Consider the following 23,126-nt stretch of genomic DNA (forward strand, 5'->3'; position numbering starts at 1 on the left):
ATTTGCGGAGGTTGGAAAATGTTCGGTTCTGCAATTCAATTACTTGCCACGTCAAATCACGACATATTAAATGCCAATTCATTTATCGTAGAGTATATATTTTGGCAATATAATCGATTATAAAACCAGACGCGTTTGCGAAACATGATAATTAAATCATTAGCCAGTTGGAACAGGTTTATTGTCGCTAATAATTGACAAATTGCAATAGCAATAAAATTATTTCAATAGTAGTTTTAATGCGTTTGTTATATAATGCTGTTACGTAATAGAAACATATATATATATATATATATAAAACAATTGGAATATCAATAAATTTTTTCTCATTCTCTCTCTCTCTCTCTCTCTGTCTCTCTATTTCACAAGAAATAAAGGTAAAGGAAATACTTTTATGATAGTCTTTTTAATTTTATTAATCACTAATAATACAACATGGCAGTTTATTTTTTTTTTAATTTTATCAATCAATACGAGTACAATATTTACATGTGGAATAGCGTGAACTACGCTGATCAAAAATTATACAAATTAATCATAATTAATAATAATTTATAAACTACTGACTGCTTCAAAAAAAGTATAAGTCTGAAATATAAATCGATTGCACTAACATAATAAAATATAAAGTGTGATGCAACGCATGACGTAAGTATAACAAATTTGCGTTCATAATTGAATGAACTAAAAATTCGTCAAGTATATGCGATTAAAATTTGTAAAAATTTCGAACAAATTTAGTTTAAAAGTTTATGTTTTTTTGGAGCAGTCTCTATTAAGCGACAAAGGTACATAAAATCACGTGTTTAGGTCGACAATTAATACGTTAATACTTGCAAGTATACGTACGCCTTAGTCTCCTACGCTGTAAAAATAGCTGTACATTTTGTAATGTTATTATAACTCTATGCTCTATACAATCTAACGTAAAAATTTCGGCTGCGAATCTTTTACGTTTTATGTGTAAGGCGAACATAAATAACTAATAGAATGTTTTGTAACACCTCGATTCGCGTTGAAGACCGGCAAATTTCCCGACTCAATCGTAAAAAGTATCCGTGGCGCGCCATCGCTAATCCTTCAAATAAACGATTTGCATATCCAACAGCTACTTATTATAATCGATAATCACGATGCTTCCAGTTTTATGACATAATATAAATTCGATATACGAGACATAAAAATTTATGCGAATATCGAGGGGCAATTTTACACTGAAAAAAAAAGATTGGTTGCTGCAGTAAATTAGATGGTAAACTATGGCATAGCATTTTTAATTGGCAGCTAATTTTTGATTGCAGCAGCCAATTTTTGGTTGCGTTAGTCTATCCGCAACGTCAGTTATAAATAAGATTTCAAGAGGCTAACACAACCAAAAATTGGCTGCTGTAACCAATTAATTGGCCGGTGTGAATTAGTTGACACCCCATTTTGAAAAAATCGATATTTTATACACAGTTCCGTTTGCACCCACAATAGTTCTACAGTTCCTGCTAAGTTTTAACAATAGTTCCGCTGATTTAGCTAAAAAAAAAAAAAATTTATAAATGGGGTGCCAACTTTGTGTAGCACCCCAAGTATCGCAAAAATTAATTTTTATCATGAAATTCTCAAGTTCTCAAAGAGAATTCTACAGTTCTTGATAGGTTTCAGCGACGGTTCCGGCCTCTAAGTATTTTTTAACAATTTCTTTAAGTGAGAGCCAACACCCCACTACAAGAGTAAAGTACCACGTAACAGCCAGTTCCTGCGGACTTTTTGCTATTTTCCTACAGTTCTACAATAGTTCAACGCTCGCTCTGACATTAAAAAATTATTTAAAAATACGTAGAGACCAGAACTCTGTGCAAAACCTACAGAAAGCGTTAGAACTATTGTAGAACTGTAGTAAAATAGCAAAAAGTCGGCGAGAACTGACCGTTACGCGGTGAGGTGCTGGCTCTCACTTTAAAAAATTGTTTAAAAATATTTAGAGGCCGGAACTGTCGCTGAAACTTATCAGGAATTGTAGAACTCTTCGAGAACTTTAGAATTTCGTGATAAAAATTAATTTTTGCGATATTTGGGGTGCCACGCGAAGTTGGCACCCTATTTATAAAATTTTTTTTTTTAGCTAAATCCGCGGAACTATTGTTAAAACTTAGTAGGAATTGTAGAACTATTGTACAAACGGAACTGTGTATAAAATATCGATTTTTTCAAAATGGGGTGCCAACTTCACACCAGCCAATTAAAAATGCTATGCCATATTTTACCATCTAATTTGCTGCAGCAGCCAATCCTTTTTTTCAGCGTATGGAATTTTATTTAATATTGCACTTTTTGTCTTGATTATTAGTAACTGTACGGAATCACGTGATTTATTCTTGTAAGTCAAGCTCCACTCGATGTAATAAATCTGGTTCTGAAAGAAAATTAAATAATTTAGAAATTATTTGAACTCGCGCGGGCAGCAAACTACAAGTAGATAGCTGTTTTCTATTATGATAGTTACCCTTTCGATTTTCTTCAACGTAGAGACTCGCCCTTTGAGAACGTCTGCTCTCGTTGGAATATCTGATTCTAGGCTCAATTCTCTGGGCCGGAACGTAGGTCGGTGTAGTAAAATCGTCGGGGCCTTCTATAACAGGAGTATTTGATCTTTTCCTGCAGATCACCACACCGATGATCACTCCAATACCGATAAGAATCAACGCTATCGCACCTTTAAATTCAGAGTTGCATTATGTAAGGAGAGTAAATATAAAATTTATTAATATATATTGTAATAGATTATATAATTAAATAAAATTAATTAAAATATTTTACAGTGTATAATAGGAATTTAAAATATAAAAATTCATAAATGTGTTGCAAACTTTTGCTTTCAGAAATAGCTTTTTTCTGGTATGCGAAAAAATGTATGCTACTGTGTCTTTTAATTATAATATTAAAATAAAAGTAATAAAATTTTTAATATAATTTACAAAAATTTAGGACGCGTAAAGAAACGATTTTTTATTTTCATTTAAATTTATTCGTGGAAAATTAAACCATGGCTTTCAAAATAATTAAGAGAAATTAGGCGAAATTAAAAGAACACGAACATCGATTTTACCTATACCTGTCAGTGCAATAGCGATGATCATGTTTTCGGAACTCGCTTGTGGTAGCGCCTTTTTCAGATCTGCCAAAAAGATCCCGCTCCTCTCCATCTTTCCGCCGATAGGTTCGACGACCCTAATGTGTTCCAAAAGAGCGGGTTCGCTCATGCCACGTCCATTGACGGCGTAAATATATACTGTGTAATCGTAGCCTGGTTCAAGATCATGAAGCTGAAAATTCGGAGTCGGATTCATGTCCTGATATATAGGTGGGGATTCTCCGACCATTCCCTGATCGCTCTGAGGCGTTTGAAGGGTATGAGGTCCGATATGGCCGATCCCAGAACTCCTGAGAGACCCCCGTACTTCCAACAAAAAGTGTTGCGGCGACCCTCCGTCCGATCCCGGGATGCAATTAACCTCCAGCGAGCTAGTCTCGTTGTGCAACGCACAGTCCAATGGTGGTTGCGGTGGTTCTGAGCGATAAAAAAAAATTGGCATTTAAGTCGCAATAAAGATGTAACTCTTTTAACTTTTATGGGATGGAAAAGCCATTATAGTACTAAAAGTGTCTTATTTGGAGGTAAGAAATATAATGAAATAATAAATCATAACAAATCTCTATTACTCAAGAAAAAGCTGAAAAATTAAAAAAAAAACTCCCATTATCTAAAGATTAAATAGATTTTAAAAATCCGCTGATAAAAAATTTATATTTTAATTATTCAAGTTTTATTTTTATTCGGAGACGTAACTTCTTTCATTACGAATGTTAATGAAGATGCGAGAAGATGACGTAATTAATGGCTGATAACTCACTAGCAGGTACGATGTTAAATATACAAGGTGTCCTTTGCCGTCCGATGCCGTTGCTCGCCCAGCAAGCCAACGTACCGTAATCGGTTTCGGTGTTAGGGGTGTATTCTAGCATGCTCACGAGCCCTTTATTTTCGACTCTCGAGTTCGGCATAGGTAGAACATCGCCAACAGTGCCGTTGTAAGTCCATGAAAATCGTACATAGTCGTCAGGCAATGCTTCCACCTCGCATTTGAGCAATACCGTCTCGTGTCGAGCAACGGCGATCTCTCTTCTCTCGCTATCTTCTCTGCACCTCGGGGCGTCTATCAAATGTTTGGCATTGTTAGCAAAAACATAAGAAAAGCACGAAAATCATACACAAAAATATTAAGTGTTATTTTATTTAATTATATCAAGTATTAATATAAATATGTAATTAATTAATATGATACTACATACAATTGTTAATTATTTTTAGTTTGTAAGATTGTGTTAGCGTAGTTTAATATTTCCATCGCGATATTCTAATCAAAATAATTAATTAATTTTTTCCAACTTATAAAATCTTCATCAAACTTACAAACGGATATTTATTATGTGTTAAACTTAATTCCTGCCGTTTTTCGTCTCTAAAATTGATTTGTTTCGAAGGGAAGATGAATGAATACCTTAATCAAAGTAATTTCCTCCATTTTCTACTTTATTACTAATTAATAAAATCAAATCAGACAATCTTGACATAATTAATTTAGTTTATCAATAAACATTGTTGTCTAAGACACAAGAACAATTCGTTTTTACGAAAGTAAGTCTCGCACGATATGTTAATAAATGTAGTGACTACTCACATTTCATGTGAATAAAAAGCGGCGGGCTGTGAGTTTCTCCCACGGCGTTCGTGGCTACACAGGAATACTCGCCGACGTGTGCGAGTGCGAGCACGCGGAGGGTCAGCGAGTTAGAAGCCAGCAGAATTCCGGCGCTTACGTCGTGCTCCAGCCGTTGATTCTAAGAACAAGGATTTGAGTAACGGTCAATCATGTTGGATTATGAGTCTCTTTTTTCTCTTCTCTTTCTACTTACATCGTGGTACCAAGTCACTTGTGTCGGTGGCGGATTGCTCTGAACGTCGCAGACCAACTTGAGATCGTCGCCCTCCCTCAAAGTGTCCAAGACGTAGCCATTAGCCAAACGAGCGACAACTACTGGAGCATCTGTTTTTTTTTTGTAATTTGAGAGATTGCGTCATTATTTATTATAGTACTTGATTTCGCAACGAATATTTAATAGAGAATTTAAATATAAAAGACAGATTCTTTAAAAAATATTTTTTATGGCACTTGCTGTTTTACTAAAATTTTATAAATAATATATTTAAGAAGTTCTTGGATGCGTATATACATTCGATGTTGTACATTTATCGAGAAAAATTTATTATAATTCGAAAATTACAAATATTGTAAAATTGCAAGAAAACTCACAAGAGATGCGAAGTATTTTGATTTCTTCAAGCACTCCTCCAGGAAATCTTGGATTTTCAGCCCGGCACATTAGTTCCTTGCCATCGTCATCCTTGCCGAGGACCAAAGCTATCTTGCTTACTGTCGAGTTACTCCTTTGTGTGGTGGATACGTTGGGATCGCCCATTTCTAATTCGCCGAGTCTCCAAATGATCCTAGCCGCTGGAGAACTACCCCATGTCTCGCATCTGGCAGTGATTGGACGACCAGCGAAAATCTGTTCCTCGCTCAAAACAATCTTCACGATTGCTGGTTTGACTGAAATATGATAGGATTTGATAGTAAATATTAAATTATGCGGATAAAAATATTAAGTATTAACATTATTATGATTGTATTAAATTGTAGATATATCAATTTAATTCGTAATATTACGACTCCAACCTCAATTTGAGACTGTATTTTAAAATTAACAAATTGTACTCGGCGCGCAGTTTGCATAAATGGGAAAATTGTATAAATTCATGTGAAAATATTACGCATATTATTAGATCTGCTTTGAACGAATAAGGTATTATTCACTTATTTTACAAAAATACTAATCTTTCACTGCTATATTATAGGAATGAAATATTTGGGTATGACATACCATTAACAGTACCAAGCAAGTGTATCTTAATTAATAAAAAAGTTATAAGCAATGGAAAAAGAAAGCTAGTTATAAGTAAGATACCGAAGCACCAAAGAATTAAGTTATTTGAAAATCTCATTTCTCTATGATGTTCCGTGCTAGTGTCTTTGTTAGGTCTTCTTGATCGACTTTAGATTTCTAATATAAGAAGACATGAAGGCAAGCAACATGTGGAAGTCTAACAAGTAACATACTTTGCCGTCAAAAATTTACATCTGCGGATGTAGGCACGACGGATGATTCCTGCGGGATGCAAAAAACTATGAGCGAGATCCTCGTCGGCATTGCGCCACGAAAATAACGGTCCAATGGAAGGCCAGATGCCCGCCGACCCGAACCGTATATTTTTACTTTTGGACGACAATTCTGCGAAATACGACCGTCAAAGGAGTTAAGGAGATCCACGCGAAATGGTTGGAATTCATTTCGCTTCCGCTGCGGGTCAGTTGCTCGCAACTATATTTAAATTTCTTTCTTTGCTATGAAATATTTCGGGGTGCAAAAGAATTTTGAAAGGGTAAAATCAAGAAAAAAAACTAGGGTAATTAAATGAAAAATCATATATATCTAATTGAAAAAAATGCGTAATATAATTAAATAATTCCTCCACATTTAAGTTTCATTGAATAATTGAAAATGGCAAGAAATAATTTATCTTTATTTAAACTATAATTTGCTCTTTTTATAACATCTTCAAATGCAAGCACGGTGTTTAGATTCGAACGCCATCCTTCTCCGAGGAGATTGCAACAAGTGTTTTCCCTGTGCCTCTCGTAGATGCAAAGTGTTACGATTTTCCTGTTTAGCTCGACCTAAAAATAAATACGAAAGGAAGGCGTAGAAACGGAAGCGCAATGTGTCGATCGAATAAAACGTGCCAAGAGTGCCCTTTAACACGCGCCGCTTGAGACTGCCTTTTAGCACGTGCTTAGGATTTAATGAACGGCCTTGAAGTGTGTGTTCGTGTGTATGTGTGTATTTCTTCGATTTTATTTTAAGCAGATGTCACGTTAACGCGGCATTTATGATCCATTTCCTCGTAATGTCACCCTTTGCATTTCATCGCTTGAACATAAAAAAAGTTTGAAAAAACGTCGGAAGATCCTCGAGTCGAAATCTTCGATAGGGCATGATTGCCAAAAGATTTATGAGCTCGTATAATCAGAATCATAATTAGAAATCAGCTTGAAAATATAATCACGTCTTATCTTTCAAAATTTTCCTGAGATTAATTTTAATTCCTTCAAAATTATCTAATCGTCCAAAATTATCTAAATTCCGCTTTGAGTAAAATGCGATGCTTACGATATATGTCAAGAGGCACTTCGCGAACGATAGGTTTCTCCATTGGTCCGGATTGAGCCCTGCATTCGAGTTTCGTTCCCCACAGTGACCTAGTGACTGTGTCGATGAACAAGTGATTCTCTGTAAATTTGTTCGGCGTACCGGCAGGTAAAGTATCAACTACGCCATCCAAGAGCTCACCGTCCTTCCACCATGTCACCGAGGGCTTAGGTTTACCTGTGAATCAATCACACACATGGTTTTTTATCAATCGACTCTCATACGATTTATACGAATATTACTTGTAAGCTGATATAATGGCCACATTCAGCAAAAGTCAACGTTCAACAAATTCTCTACAAAATCAATAAGCGCGTTGCAAAATAAATATTCTGCTGAATACACCCATTCATGGTTAGTTTATACATTTAGATCTAGCGAGGAATTAAAGACTTAAAGTTATTTATTTAAAAGTACAAATATTTTAAGAAAAAAATTCCAACGAAAACTTTGAAAATTTTCCATTCGGCAACTTTTTATTAGCCTGGGGTGTGTTTACAACCCTGTATATAGAGAGAAGGTTAACTGATTTTTTGGCCAATACTTTTCGTTAAGTATAGCCAGAACATCCTCAAAGAATTTTACAACAATTGCAAGTATTTTTTGCTGAATGCGACTAGTTTAATAACAATAATAACTTTTACATGCATTGAATAATGACAGAAAATATTGATGCACAAGTATGCGTTATAAAACTTAAGAAGATGAGACTTTACCTCCAGCCACTTGACATATCAAAATAAGATTGTAACCCTCGAGAAAGGCGCTGCCCACCCCCGTCACCTCTCGTCCTTGGGCATCATATATCACAGGGTTACTTGGCTGTTCTAAAAGAGTCAAACGCGATGGTGTAACGAATGTTTCATCGCTCTCTTGTAACTTTTGAAACGCGATAGTTACCAACTAGAGTCAAGTTCACGTGAAAGTTTCGCGTTGGAGAGTCCACGAAGTCCACTCTACACCTGAAGACTCCCTGGTCTTTCAACGTCACTTTGGTGACTTTTAATTTCGCTCGATGACCATCGCCAACCTGGAAGTAGGTTCGTCCTCCAAGATCGTCGCTGACCGCCCAGTGGATGGCGCTAATTAAGCTACCGTTTCTCGCGTCCAAACTGCATAGAGGAACATTCAATATATCAAACTATAGTCTATAATATAATATAAAAATATTATATTATATTATTGTATTATATTGAAATAAAGTACTAAGTTTTAATAAATATTTATTTGTGAATAGTCGTAAACAAATATTTATTAAATGTAAACATTTATTTATTGTAACTAAATGTTTACTTACAATTAGTACTATTCAAAGAAATATATATTTAGATTTAATTTTTTTAAATGTATTATATTATAATGTAATATTATAAAAATAATGATTAACTAGATTATATTTTGATTAGTTCGAATTATTGTTTAAATATAGCTGTTCCCCCTCCTCCCACTTAACCAAATCTTAATGAAAAAATTATGTAATAATGCGCTATTTTTGCGCTCATTCCGTTTAGTTAAAAAAAAAAACATTTTTTGTGGAGGGCTCAGTAGGAAGTCAGTCAGCCCCCCCACCCGTTAAAAACAACCGATTTCGAAAATTAAATACACAAGATTTATGCGCTATTTATGCGCTACTATTTCCAAGCATTTTGGATTTTTGCGCTGCAACCTTTAATGCACTTCTCCCTCTTGGAGCGAACAGTCATATTTACCCCTAAGTATTTTTTTTTTAGCTAAACGGAATGAGCGCAAAAATTTTTTTTGCGGATATGGATAGCGCATAAATAGCGCATTATTCCATAACTTTTTCATTAAGATTTGGTTAAGTGGGGGGTCAGCTTGCAAGTAATTTGTATTTTTTTTCTTCAAAAATTAGATCAAGCGAACGAGCACGAACGAATACGTGAGTAAACAACTCGCTTTAGTAAACAAAACGCGAACAATTTTACGGAATAAAAATATTGAGCATTGTCATATGAAGGGGTATACGAAATAGAGACACATCACACACAGCCTCTCCAAGTCTCAATCTTACCTATACGCGATGTACCCTGTTATTACAAACGAGATTCTGGCGACCAAGCATGTGGACGGAATAACATTACATCGCAGATCAGGAAAATGCAATCTTCTCTAATACATCGAAAACCTATATTGTGTATGGTTCTCTCAATACTACTATTTTCAAAATAATCTCAAAATTGAAAGAACGCGAAGAGAAATATGCTGTTAAATTTATTTCCTCTTTGAGATGTTTTTCTCAGTAATCAAGATTTATTTTTATTTTTTTAAGATAAAAATATTTTTGCTTGAGCACTGTTATTTAAGGAATGTCTCTTTCAAGCCGAGGCGCCATCAATTCATTCAAGAGGAATTTTCTAGGCTAAGCTTCTCCATCGCGATCTTGAGCATTTCCGGTGCGGAAACTCGGTAAACATCGCGCTTTCGCCAATTGGCTCTTAGTGGCTAAATTCGCGTGCATCGCGCGTCGTCTATTCGCGGCCGAAAAAAAGGACAGTTGGCAAACTCGCCACTCGCGGATTTAGCTCCTCTTAGCTTTTAGAGAGCTGACTATTGCGCAATAACGGTAACAGGAAATCGTTCCGGCCAGGCGGTGGAAAAACGGACAGCTGACTACGGAAAAAGAGATATCAGCTGAAGCTGTTTACCGCACGTCCGCGCGATTCGTCGTTGGTATGCGGTTGACGACGATCTTCGCCAAATACGCCGTCAAAGTCGGAAGCGACGTAGAACGGAAAGTTCCATCTTGTGTAACCTAGATTATGTGCCGTGAAATTGAGCAAAGCCATCTTCTATCCATCGAAACGAGAATATGACGGTTCTTCGAACGCACGAAATGTCCTCCGTTACGAGGAATTCTGAGATGTAAAACGCAAAAAACAGCTGGTAGACTGATTCTTGCTTAAATCACGCGCGTTTAATCGATCAAGTCGTAATTCGACGTTATTATGGAACTATTGAAAAGACTAAATTAATCCACGTGTGCGATAAATAACTTTAATAGTAAATAATTGTCCTCATTTTATATACACGGAAAGAAAGATTTGTTAAAACAACTAAAAACTTCACTGATTCAACAAATCTACATCTCCGTAATACAGCTATTTTTTATATTAAATTAGCAAAATTGTACAGCTGAATAAAATTAGCGATTATAGAAAATCAGTCCAATATATAAAATATAAAATTTTTAACAAAACGTGCTATCTAAAGTTGCGTATTTTTGCTGTTAATAATGGAGCAAACTTGTTACATTAGCAATTTTCATTGCAGCAAAGAGCTGAATTAGTATACTGATAATTGCTTACAAACATAATATCTTTGTTGAATCATCAAATCGTAATTGCAGATGTTAAACTCACGCAAGTTCTAGCTTTGCTGAACTCAATCTGGTTGGTTTTCGTAATTGAAATAAAAGGTATGAATATATTTACGATGAAATATTTCGTTGTCGAATTTGAAGCACCGCAACGCAAATTCTTTCCGACTTGACATGATTCATTTTTTTTTCTTTTCTTTCTGCCATTTTCGCGACCATTTCAGCGACTATCGGAAGCGCGAATCCGCGAGAGTCTGTGAGAAACGCTTCACCAGCAGAAAGCACAAATAACTAGAGACTGCTTTACGTTCTATCCTCGCTTGCTTTCCTTTGACGCTCTACGATCTCCCTTTTGCTTGTTGTATTTCTTCTATGAAGGTCCTTTGATATTACCTGGAACTGTATGCTCTCTTGTGAGCCTCATAACCATCACGTTTCTGATAACCACTCGCTGACAGTTTCCTTCATCGTCAACATTACACGATGCACTTTCGTATTTCACTTTTAACTATGTCCGTATTTTCTCGAGAATTTCTACGAGATTTATATAAACTTTCACAAAGTGAGATATATTTACATTTAATAAAAACATAATATTAATGTTGCTAAATTTTTCACAATTTATATTTTATTTTATAATGACAATTTTTTATAACTGCTTTTTATAACTGTTACTACTTCGGTAATATTTCTTCTGTATTTTCTTTCGCAAAATCTGAACGGAAAATATATATCTTATTAAAAAAATAATATATATAATAAGACTAAAGCTCGTGTATTTACATAATATTTTATATTACATTTTAATTTTTTACCAAACGAAATGCAATGCAAAAATTTGAAACATAAACCATAATGAAGTAATAAAAATTCGTAGATAATAAAAGTTCTTTCAAATACACGCGACTTTTACACATGGTTCCATTTATTTTTCATAGACGAACGATGGTAGTTGATGAGGAAATATTTTATTTTATGATTCCAGAGACCGTTTTCGTAAATAAGCGACGCCTCGCGCTCTGTTTAATGCCTGTGTCAGTTGAAAAGGGTCTTCGATCGACTGCTATTCCTGAATCTCTGGGTCGTGTTATGAAATTCCATCATCCCACACTTCCGATCATGGAAATTCGGTCGAATTATTTATACAGTCCTGATCTAGCTTAACTTGAATTTCCTCGTAGACGCACCAATACGTAACGCATCTATTTCTATAATCGTGCACGCGATGAATCTTTGAATAAAGTAGATATGCCACGATGGCAAATGATGATTTTCAAAACATTCCTTAAAAATCGTACACCTCGATTTATAGAAATTAAAATTTATTTATTTTATTTTTAATGTATTATGTTAAAAATGAATATGGAACAAATATGAATATATTAACATACATGTATAAGTTTGTGTATACATGTATCATATATAAAGACCGGCACACGGTTTACAGAATTAAATACCTATTCATACGGAAACATTTAAGAACTAGATTTGCTTTGACCGAATATAGGATTCCTCTAATTTAATTAAATTTATTATCATCACGCGCGCGGTCCAAATTTTATTATAATTATATATAAAACATATTAATATCTTACGAAAATTTTATATTAATATTTTCAAGATATAAGAGTTTTAAATTTGGTGATTCTAATTATTTTAAATATGTCATAATTAAGACTGACAGTTAGTCCTTTTTAATATAAAATTTTTAATATAAAATTATCATCTAATATCTATATATATATATATATATATATATAACTAAAAACAATCTTTAGCGTTGAAATATAGGCTGGCGCTTAGTTGCATAGACAGTTAATGAGCCGTGATATTTATATGTCGCGAGCAGAGCATGTCGGAGGTGTCCATAATGAGAGTTCATGCTCGAGCCTAGCCTAGTGCCGAGATATTTCGAGATGCGGCTTCAGAACAATGGCATCCCATCCCCCAATAACGCGGAGCTAGCCGGCATTCGGCAGAAAGTCAGCCACGTGAATCAGTTCTCGTGGGTTCTTAGAAAACAGGAAATTGACAACAGGAAGAATATTTTTAAGCTTTTAGATCGCACACTCAGAGAAAAAAAAATCGTTTCTGCTGCGTTTTTAAGAAATGTATTCTGATCCGTATATAAATTTGTGAACGTAGGCTTTCCACAGATCTCTACGTCTCTTTCTTCTAATTTTTGTGGCGTGATTCGTAGCTTGGTTATGATTCGTGAAATTAATGGCGACATCTTTCGCAGAGTTAAACTCAGATAGGTTGATGTCCTAGCTTCGTGGCTTTAGTGCCACGTAAAAATAGTCGGATCGTGGTAGGATTATTTTTAAAGCGCAAAACTTGCCTGTAGAGCGGTATTCCAGCATTGTCCTTGAACCAGAGGACCATGTTAACCGAATCCTCTGGCATCGGTGGTGTGATGTCGCATGGCAGTTCCACATCATCGCCTTCGGTGGCCCAGACTAATCTCACGGGCACTGAAAAAAGAAAAAATTGCATATTTTCTACATCTGCGATATTTTTCTTCTTCTAAATTTTTATCACAATTTTAGCACTTGATTCTACGAAATCCAACCAAGAGATTTAGAAAGTAGAAGGTTGGAATACTCCGTTTGTTCAAAATTATGATCAATAACCATCGTACTTTTTAAAAAGTCGAGATCAAATCTTTCCCATGATATATGAATCATACGTTTTATGCGATTATGTCTCCTAACGGCTGTCAGAAGACTACATAAATCAACGACTATATAAATTATCGTACAAACGTTAGCAAAAATTAAAGGAAAATACTGTTCTAATGTTATTGAAATTCTGGTTTATAATTTCTAGTTCATGTTATTTTTAAATAAAAAAAAAGTTAAATTCTACGTATTTTACAAATATTTATTAAATTTTATATACGCATCTATATATGTAATATCTAAATATTATTTAATATACACGAATGTTTCTAATTAATAATTACAAGATATTTAATTGGATTTAATTGTAAGAATTTTGGATTTTTTAAATTGATATATTTCAGAGTAAACAAATTGAGATTTAGATACGACTAAGAATATTCTTGGTCTGTTGTCTTCAGGCTTCTTCACATAATACAATCGTTTCCCTCGCAACTCTGCTAGTTCATCGCACAATTGCAACCGCGACAGTGGACATCAGTTCGATGCACCATTGTCCATGATTTTACACGATCCTCAGCGCGGGATTTAAACTTAGATTCGCCACACCGTTATAAAGTACCAGTGCAGAAAATAGAAACGATATAACGTAAGCCGACGGCCGACCGGACAGCCGTCGTCGCACGTGCACGAGGCGCGCTGCTGTTAATGCACATTGCGGTATGCCATTGATAACTCTTCCATTGTGAACACATACATCTCGAGACGTCTCTCGTTGGGTATTTTATCGAGTTCCCATTTTTTTTGTCTTTGACAGAACTCAATAGACTTGTGGTGCAGTATTATGATGACAATACGTTGAACATACGTGAATGAAAAGATTCTTCAAGTACAAATTATCCTATAGAAGATATAGAGGAGAAAGATAATAAAGAACAAAAGTCACATAAACAATAGTAAGAAAATTCATGGTGAAATATCCAACACAAATAAGCGAAGAAAGCCATATTCGCTTTGAACTCATTAGCATCAGTATTATTAAATTGCTTGTCAATTTAATTTGTAATATTACCCCACACTGAAAAAATGATTTGATTGAAAATGGGCAGAGCAGAAGATGATTATATTTTGATTAAATTCTGATTATATCAATGATCAATCAGAATTCCGGTTATCTCAATTAGAATTTTAGTAAATTTAACCAGAAATTTTTTTCTTAAATCTACTAGAAAATTTTCTGGTTAAATTTATTAAAATTCTAGTCGAGATAACTGGAATTCTGATTAATATAGAATCTCTGGTTTATCCATTTTCAATCAAAGACATTTTTCTCAATGCAGTTTCACTTTAAAACTGTTTCAAGACTAATAAATAATTATTGAGATAATTTACTTAAACTGGAAATTGTAAAATTCACTCAAAAATATTAAGAACCAAGATCCACTTTGACCGAATATGACTTTCTTCACTTATTTATGTTAAAAGTCACATAAATTTTCATGTCATTACTTATTCCTGTAAAACCGGACCGAGTTTAGCAAAGCGGATGCATCTCTTCTGTGCATAACATCATGCACGTGGCTACGCGAGCGTATAAACGACGGTGTCGCTCGCGAGGAACTGCTTCATTAGTACGCCGCTACATGTTTCATCGCTCTCAACGAGCCTTTAAGAACCTGATGAGAGGGTTGCGACTAACCGCCCTGTCGAGTTTTACATTGGCGGTTGGGCATTCTTGCCATACACTCAGCGGCACATTTGCACCTGTTGAGGCATTCAAGGCGGAATCTTGAAACTTTAGATTATTACATAATTTGATATATTACATCAACTTGAAAAGATTTGAAAAATGTTACATATATACCTTTTATCACATTCCTTTTTTATGCATTCGATGCATGTGCAAGGAATTGCAAACAATAATTGGGAAAATTTTTAACACTTGTTTTTTCTATGATTTTTATTTTTAAGAATATATCATTTCACATGCACAACAATCTATATCTTGAAATAATAAACTAAATGAAAATTTTTTATGACACGATCCATCATTTTTATTATTATTTTATCATTGCTTCGCATCCCCTTTGAAACAAAAACGATCATTCTCTCTTTTATTCCTCTCTTTATGGCATGAGTATGTATTTCTTCCATTTCAATCTCACGAAAAAAAACATAAGAGTTTGTGGTTAAAAAGAGTAGAGATCTGTTGTTTTTAAGCGGTTGGCCACTCCGTTACTGCATCCACCTGCCACGCGAGGAAAAAATGAACATACAGTTCATGGACCCCGAAGTGGATCGCTGCACACGTTCCTCTTGTTCTTCCTCCTTTTTTTTTATTTTAATGTAAGAAACAGAGATATCTTCTTTTTTTCTCTTCCAGAAGAACCAATCTTCAGATCGGAAAAAAGATGCTCGCGCATCGGGTGGTTATGTAAATAATAGTCGGCCGAAAGAGGGATAACTTCGCTATTTTTGTTCGTGTGTTCGTTGGGAAATCGCGTTTCCGGCGACTCGCGTCTATTTCCGTGCGGGTCGTAGCCTGGCCTCTTTCCTTGCCCTTCCTTTCACTCGATCATACATCTATCCGCGAATCGAATTCGCGGTCATGTTTATTATGTAATGAAGTTTTTCCATCTCATAAAAGAGAAGATCATTGATTCTAAAAAAATAACGTAAAAAAACGTGAGACTTACATAAAAACTTGATTCTTCGTTATATTTATATAGATATTTAAAATAAAAGATTTAAGTAAAAAATGGCACATAAGTAAATCAATTCATGAACTATTACTAGAAGTAATAATAATACTAGTAATTTTTTTTAATAATATTGATATATATATTAACTTTGTTATCATATATGATAAATTGGAGGCAAACTGTACACATATAAAAATAAAAATTTCATTCAAAATATAAAATGATTAATAATAATAATATTAACCGATATGAAAGCTTAATATATCAAATTTAAGTTTGAAGAGTTATGAAGGCCGAAATTACTAGGAATTCTTGTTTGAGAAATAGGTAATATATCTCATCTCGATGTTCAGTAATTATTTACGAAGAACATGTGGCCACCTACCTAAATTATCCGGATCTATTTCCAAATAACGAGCCACACGCAACCCAACAATTATGTCGATATTCTCGGTCGACCACCTTCTGTTCCTTATTCGACCACCCTACGAGCTGTCCATGCCAAGAATCGCCCGAGGGATGGAAAAGGAGAGTACATCGAGATCGCTTTGACCACTTTGTATGATAATTTCACCAATGCTCTGACCCACGTATCCCGCGTGGTTTCCTCGTTACATTAGTCAAACCTGTTCCGCTTTCAAAGGCCAACCCTTTCTCTATGTTTCACCTCGCTATTTTATCGTTCGACCCTTGAGTTTAAACATTGACGACGTAATGTTTCACGATCAGTGTCGGAACGATAACAGAATGTGATTTTATCTTTCACAAAATACACACGTATAACACTTTAGCATTTCATTATAACTGAATTCATGAATAATTTCATAGAATTAATCGTTCAATCTTGTAGATTTATAACTGTATCAGTTTAAAAATACAAATCCTCTCATAATTCCAGTTATACATACAAGAAATAATCCTGTTTTGATCAACATGAAATTGCTAATTATTTCGATAGCCGGATATTAACAAATAATAGATTTAAGGTATTAACTATTTCAATGATATTGTGTACATATTTGATGTATCTGTATATAATCTCTATTTTCTATATAACTTTCATGCATATAATCAGTCACATACTCGTCCGTGACGCTGGCGACATGTGTCACGCACAACAGCGGGTTTACGATCAGTAAGCGGTTGGACAAATGTCAAAATGAGCTGCAATTAATTATAATACGGATCTTGTTTGATGAATCAACGATTAGTCGAATCAATAAAGACTGAGCGACTATAAGTAATATAATGGAATAGCGGCGGTATATCATACTGTAAAATATTTGTAAAACGCAATTTACGCTGACTACGCTAATTACTCTTTCAATTAGAAAATAACGTATAATTATCGCGAATATCGCTGGTGGAATATGTGCGAAGGTCCGTTTCCATTTAATGAGGAATTATTTTGTTCTACTTTATCATTTCTGATGTTCGCAACAAGTTAGTAATGCGCACTAATTAAATGCATTTACTAGCACGTTGAAGGTGCAATTCATATTTAAAATTTCGTGAAATTAAACTCATTCGTCTTTTTATAATAATTAGTTATTAATTTTGATATTTTAATTATTAATTAATTGTAAAACAATACAAGATAAATCTTTAAGCTTTATTACAATGCACAACATAACAAAGTTACAAAGTTAAATAACAAGAAGAAATATACTTTCTAATTTCTTTGAAGTGGACTCTGATTCTAAACAGTGAAAATTGAGCCAGTCTTGAAAAAGAGTTCATTTTCAATCTTAAGAGTGAGGTTTAAAAGTTTTAGAGAGGAAGGGAGATAGAAATGTTATATTTTTTATTCTTGTGTTTTTTAGAATATTTTTTCTTTGGAGCAAATTTTAATATCATTTTACAACCTGATCTTTCTTTCATGTAAAAACTGCTCGTTAATCTTTCATGTATATCTTATAGATAAGATGTAAATTGGATTTGTATCAGGAGATTAGCATGCATTACATCGAGAAAGTTGTTGAGATGTGACGATGCATGGGTGATCTGAGCATGAAAAGCACATTGCAGTGGTTTATGTGTTTTCATTTTGCCGAAAGTGTTGCTTTCGCAACGGGCCGTTCCGCATGATTTTTACTGTTAGACAAACATGTAAAGCTTCTTGCGATACCTACATGAGAATGATGATAAATAGTGAGATTTCATTATCTTTCATGTAAGTAAATGACTAAACGATCAAACGATCGATATTATAAAACTATCAAGCTTCATCATCGAGTTTAGGTATTTACATGTATTTCTATTATATATTTAGCTACGTTCTCAATAATATATTTGGTGGAATGATACATTTTCATGTCTCTCGCTGTTGCTACTACATTTCAAAATTTATGAATACGTCATGTTTGTTGGCAACGTTAATTCACGATTTACAATGATTCCTTCAGTTGTATATTGTATATAAATGATCACACTTCAGTGATAGAGCCAAAGGTTTCTTTCCACGTGCTGAAAATAAATCGCGCCAATTCTTTCGACGCAAAATCGAAATGATCCAAGTTCTCGCATTCTTCCGTGAGATTCGAGAAGGATCGTTGTCTTCTTCTTCTTATTGTCTCTAAGTAACAGCACTTAATGTCCATTAGTTAGAGATCACCAATGAAAAGAATCAACGAAAAAATCCATTCGCCAATTCGCGCTTCCTTTGGCATTTCCTTTCGATCAACTGTTTTTCACGTGGCAGGATCCTGTCATACGCGTTATCGATTCGCGGATATAATTCGCGGGTAGATAAATCGCGGTTATTTTATCTTAACGGTCGCAATGCGGTTGCTCTAGCAATGTTCCGCTCATTTATTTTAACACGCTGCGGTTTGATATTTTTCCCCTTGCATTATATCTTCATGCAATTAGGAGATCATTAGCGTCAGTTGTTATTATTCTTTATCATCTGAAATTTTCCTTGATATTCTTTTCGCGCGTTTAGTTAAAAAATCCACATCTGTAGTCGAGGGTTAAAATATCTAAATTTTCTAATGTTATACCTTGTTTGTAATACCTTGAACTTATATATCTAATTCATTAGTCCCAGAAGAGTCTTATACGTTTTTCTATTTTAAATTTTTTAAACTCCTAATTAAAATTTTTAAACCGCAATTTGTTTTAAGGATAAGAAAATTGTTATTTCCGAAAATCTAGTCGATGGAATATTTAAGAAAAAAGATACGAAGATTTAAATTGATGGTAAATTGTAAATCATTCCTGTCTTTTTCTTACAAATAATATTCAATTAATAAATGATTTTGTTTATCTTTTAAATGAAATAAATCGATAAATTATTATTTAAGTAATCTATATTAAAATAAATTGTGAATTCGAGGATAAAAGAATGAAAGGAAGTGAAAGACAAAATTACCAAAAGTTTTCTTTCATTTCTTTATGTGTTTTATAAAGATTTATTGTTACAAAAATTTTTGTTTCTAAAATTTGTATCGCCATCTTTATAGAGATTGAAAGATATAAAGGATTTTAAAAAATTTTTTAGGTTTTTTATTCATTTTTATGTCTTAAAAACTTCAAGATTATAATTCTTTAACTCTCTATGATAGTCAGAGACGGTAAAATATGAAAGTATATTTTTTATTCTTTTACCATTAAAATTTATCAATTTTTACTATTTATAGATAAAACAAAAGGATAAAAGTAAAAAACTCGTAGGATAAATATAATAGTTTCTTACGTAGACGATCAATTATAGTCTGTTAAATTAAATAATTTAATAACAGTATAAAGATAAACGGGCAAATAAGAGTCGAATTTTAAAAAATATGAACTTATAAACATTATTAATAATAGTTGAAATACATACATAATGGAATCTAGAAATATCATATTCCTAGATTCCATTATGTATGTATTTCAACTATTATTAATAATGTTTATACGTTCTCATTTTTAAAAATTCGACTCTTATTTGCCCGTTTATCTTTATACTGTTATTAAATTTGTAAGAGTCCTTGATTATTTTATAACATTTGTAAATAATTTAATGTTTAAATTTTTTCCCTGAACTTGTAAAGTAGGTTCTCTAATTTATAATTAGATTATTCTCGAATACGTGTATCAAACCTGAGAAAAAAATATATTATATAATTATTAAACAACTACAAGAATTACTTAGACCGACGAATGTTATTGACTACGTCGTAATCACAAAATCCACAAATTTAATCTCACTTACAATACATTTTACCGAGATGGACTCTTCCGGATTCTGCATAATGTTTTTTTTATGTCGCGATTTTCCGAGAGTGTATGTGACTCGGAGACTAATAACGTAATTATTCTGGCATACTAGCGAACGTCGACAGTCTCGCCAAATTAAACTGGCGACGTCTATTTCAGACAGCAGTTCCAATTTTTGTCTACTTGTCCGTCGTGTCATAGCTATTACCGCACTCGCCAGATTCTTCCTCGCGACATGATTAATTAAATTATTCATATATGATATTTTTTGCGCGATAGCGAATGCAATGTTTTATCTGCTTCCTTTCCAGTGCAAATTGAGATATTGTATCGCAATGATATAAACAGAAAACAACGCATCGTGTAGGATTGTTTGTAATGTGCTAGTGATTGAACTTAATAATAAATTGAGCCTTGATTGAATTTTACGAACGCTAAAATGTCACTAGGTCGCATGCGGGCCTGCGGGTTTATTTAAATCCTTCCGGTTGAATTCGATGGTGGAAAAGTGCTAAGACACCTCACAAGTTTCGTCAAAATGACCCAGAATCATCGGTTCTTACTCGATACTTTCTTTATCATATTTTTTAAATAATAACAGCTATTATTTATTTTGTATTATATAAATAGTTATTTTTCTCTCTTTTTTATTTTTTAAGTACAAATTATTAATTACTATAACAAACTAATCGTTATAGTTAATAGAATTATATTATTAAAATATACAAAATTTTAATGTTGATTTATTTACTTTTCTTCTCTCTCTCTCTCTCTCTCATATAAAATGTAAGGATATCAAAACGGCGTAGTCGGAAATTTTAGTATTTAAAGGAATTTACCGAAAATCACATTTCACCCCCGCATAATGTCAATGCAAAGTTAATTAGTAAGCGTGTAAATATAGTTAAATGTACTTGGAGGGCGGGTAGAACTTCAAGCGAATACCACGTTAATAGCCTCGCTGACGGATCTGACCTGTTAATTAGATGTCAATCTTCTGACAGTTTCGAGCAACGAGGAGAGCTAAGGCGCTTGCATACCTTCGTCGTGTACCGAAGATGGAGGTTGACGGTTAAAAATAGACACAATTTTTTGTGGGGTATTTCAAGTACCGATTTTTAGCGCAATCCAGGAACAAATTTATCGTTAAAAAGATGTTTAATGCGGCGTGTTAGAGAAAACTTTACAGATAACGTTTTGAGATAAGGAAACTCGATCCTTGGCACGTACCTTTGTCCTGAAACTCCAACTCCTCCGCAGCCGCGCCCATTCGGCGAATCCTTAGCACCATCAACAAACTCGTCAGAAATACGTATCCTGACGCACAGCGCATTTCGATATAGTCTTGTATCGAGGCTCAGATGTCACGATGACTGCACTCAACACGTCGAATCCGCTCTTCCGTCACGAAGAACTGCATTCGATCCTGATTGATCGAATTTATTTTTCAAATAAGGGCACGGTTGATTCAGCGACAGTCTTTCTCGCGTGATAGTCGCGGATCCGAGAAAAATTTCGATCGCGCCGCTTCCTCGATCGATCGCGACCACTCGAAGGACTCGGAAAATCCAGGCATTCTCGATGTCCTCGCGTTTTGATTGTTTTTAACACTAATTTAACGTTGCACTTAAGTAGTCTTATATTAATATATATATAACTGGTGTATTTATATATTTAAATATAATAAATAATAATTATTTTTTGTTATTTATAGTCACCACACGATCTACGATCTGAAATGACCCACTTCAAAATAATAATTGGAATTATAAAAAGTCCCTGTACTTTCTCTGTATCCTTTCAAAGCTGCAAACGTTTAATTTTCACGCGAAAAACTTTTTTAAGTTTCTCTTCTTAAAGCTTCCAATATCCCGCAAACATATTTGCATTCAACGGTAGTTCAATAATACTCATTCATTTATTCAAGGGTGGACCCTTATTCTTTGTCAGTCCTATTCAATCGGGAGTACAAAAAGCACAGGCGCCAGCGACACAATTCAGAACCGGAGATCCTCCGACGAGTCCTTTCACGCCCGCCTTTTCTCCTCCCCTCGCTCGTTATTAGGCTGAACGCGTGTCTCAAAATCTTTTGATTAACAAAACCAGTCGACGTTTTTCTCGTTTCCTTTGTGTCCCCTTCTTTCCGCACGCTCGTTTCTTCCCGTCGAAACTCTCGCCTCACGGCATTCGACCTGGTCGTCGTCCTCTTCGTCCGCTTTGACTTCCTCCGACCATACGGTCTTCCTCCTTCTCCTCCTTCGCCACCCTCTCGAAGAATTTCAACTTTGATCCTGTGTCTCGGGCGCGTGCCTTTCGTGTGCCCTTTTTTACCACTGGTCCCCCACACTTCTCTCCTGATGTTATTCTTGGTAGGTGGTCCTCCTTTTGCACGCCGCGCGGTTTAATTTAGATACGCGGTCAGGTGGCACTATCGCACGTCACTTTCACGCTTCTTTATTATTTATCTCTCTCTCTATTTATATTTATAATAGCAACGTCAGTTATTATCGTCTGTATCCCGTTTCACTGTCGATGTCTTGAATTTAATGTGAAATTACTTGAAATCGAACACCCTTATATAGGTATATCGATAGTGATTCTCAATGGAGTCTTTTAAACTGAAGAAATTGAGAATGAGATTTAGATTAAAAGAGAAATTCTCCAGGTTCTTCAAAGGAAAGATTGGCTAATAAAGCCAGTATTTCTTCAGGTTCTCCAAAGAAAGGATTGGCCAATAATTAACACTTCAGTCTTTCAAAGAGACCATTTATTTTATCAGCTGAAGCTTTACAATAGCACTTGCGAAGAACTGGATACTTATAAAACAGCTTGAGGAGAGAAAAGATACGTACAGTTTATCGGTACCACTCGTGATAGATTGAAGGA

At 34.4% G+C, this 23,126-nt stretch overlaps 1 protein-coding gene across 2 annotated transcripts; it reads right to left on the reverse strand.

Moving 5' to 3' along the window:
* Positions 1 to 2,290: 2,290 nt before the first annotated feature.
* Positions 2,291 to 21,874, reverse strand: side (motor axon guidance molcule sidestep). 2 transcript variants are annotated; one of them, XM_018502117.1, is made up of 12 exons: positions 21,471 to 21,874; positions 13,056 to 13,188; positions 8,278 to 8,489; positions 8,094 to 8,204; positions 7,339 to 7,554; positions 5,364 to 5,660; positions 4,966 to 5,096; positions 4,731 to 4,890; positions 3,903 to 4,205; positions 3,098 to 3,559; positions 2,495 to 2,704; positions 2,291 to 2,404 (listed from the first exon to the last, which is right to left on the reverse strand). In XM_018502117.1, exons 1-12 carry the CDS (start codon positions 21,571 to 21,573, stop codon positions 2,361 to 2,363), a joined length of 2,382 nt encoding a protein of 793 aa, XP_018357619.1. In that variant the 5' UTR covers positions 21,574 to 21,874; the 3' UTR covers positions 2,291 to 2,360. The 2 variants fall into 2 exon arrangements, with proteins under 2 accessions (XP_018357619.1, XP_018357620.1); XM_018502118.1 differs by having other exon boundaries at positions 3,104 to 3,559; positions 21,471 to 21,573.
* Between the last annotated feature and the right edge of the window lie 1,252 nt (positions 21,875 to 23,126).

Source organism: Trachymyrmex cornetzi, unplaced genomic scaffold (genome assembly GCF_001594075.2).
Source record: "Trachymyrmex cornetzi isolate Tcor2-1 unplaced genomic scaffold, Tcor1.1 scaffold147, whole genome shotgun sequence".
Taxonomy (NCBI): Eukaryota; Metazoa; Arthropoda; class Insecta; order Hymenoptera; family Formicidae; genus Trachymyrmex; species Trachymyrmex cornetzi.

What these genes read in the sequence shown, in the direction of transcription:
- side (XM_018502117.1), bottom strand. Translation starts at nt 21,573, where the DNA reads ATGCGCTGTGCGTCAGGATACGTATTTCTGACGAGTTTGTTGATGGTG. An exon ending in CAAAATACTTCGCATCTCTT is followed by an intron (nt 5,097 to 5,363) that starts GTGAGTTTTCTT and finishes AAAAAAAAACAG; the next exon opens with ATGCTCCAGTAGTTGTCGCT. An exon ending in CGTTGAAGAAAATCGAAAGG is followed by an intron (nt 2,405 to 2,494) that starts GTAACTATCATA and finishes ATTTTCTTTCAG; the next exon opens with AACCAGATTTATTACATCGA.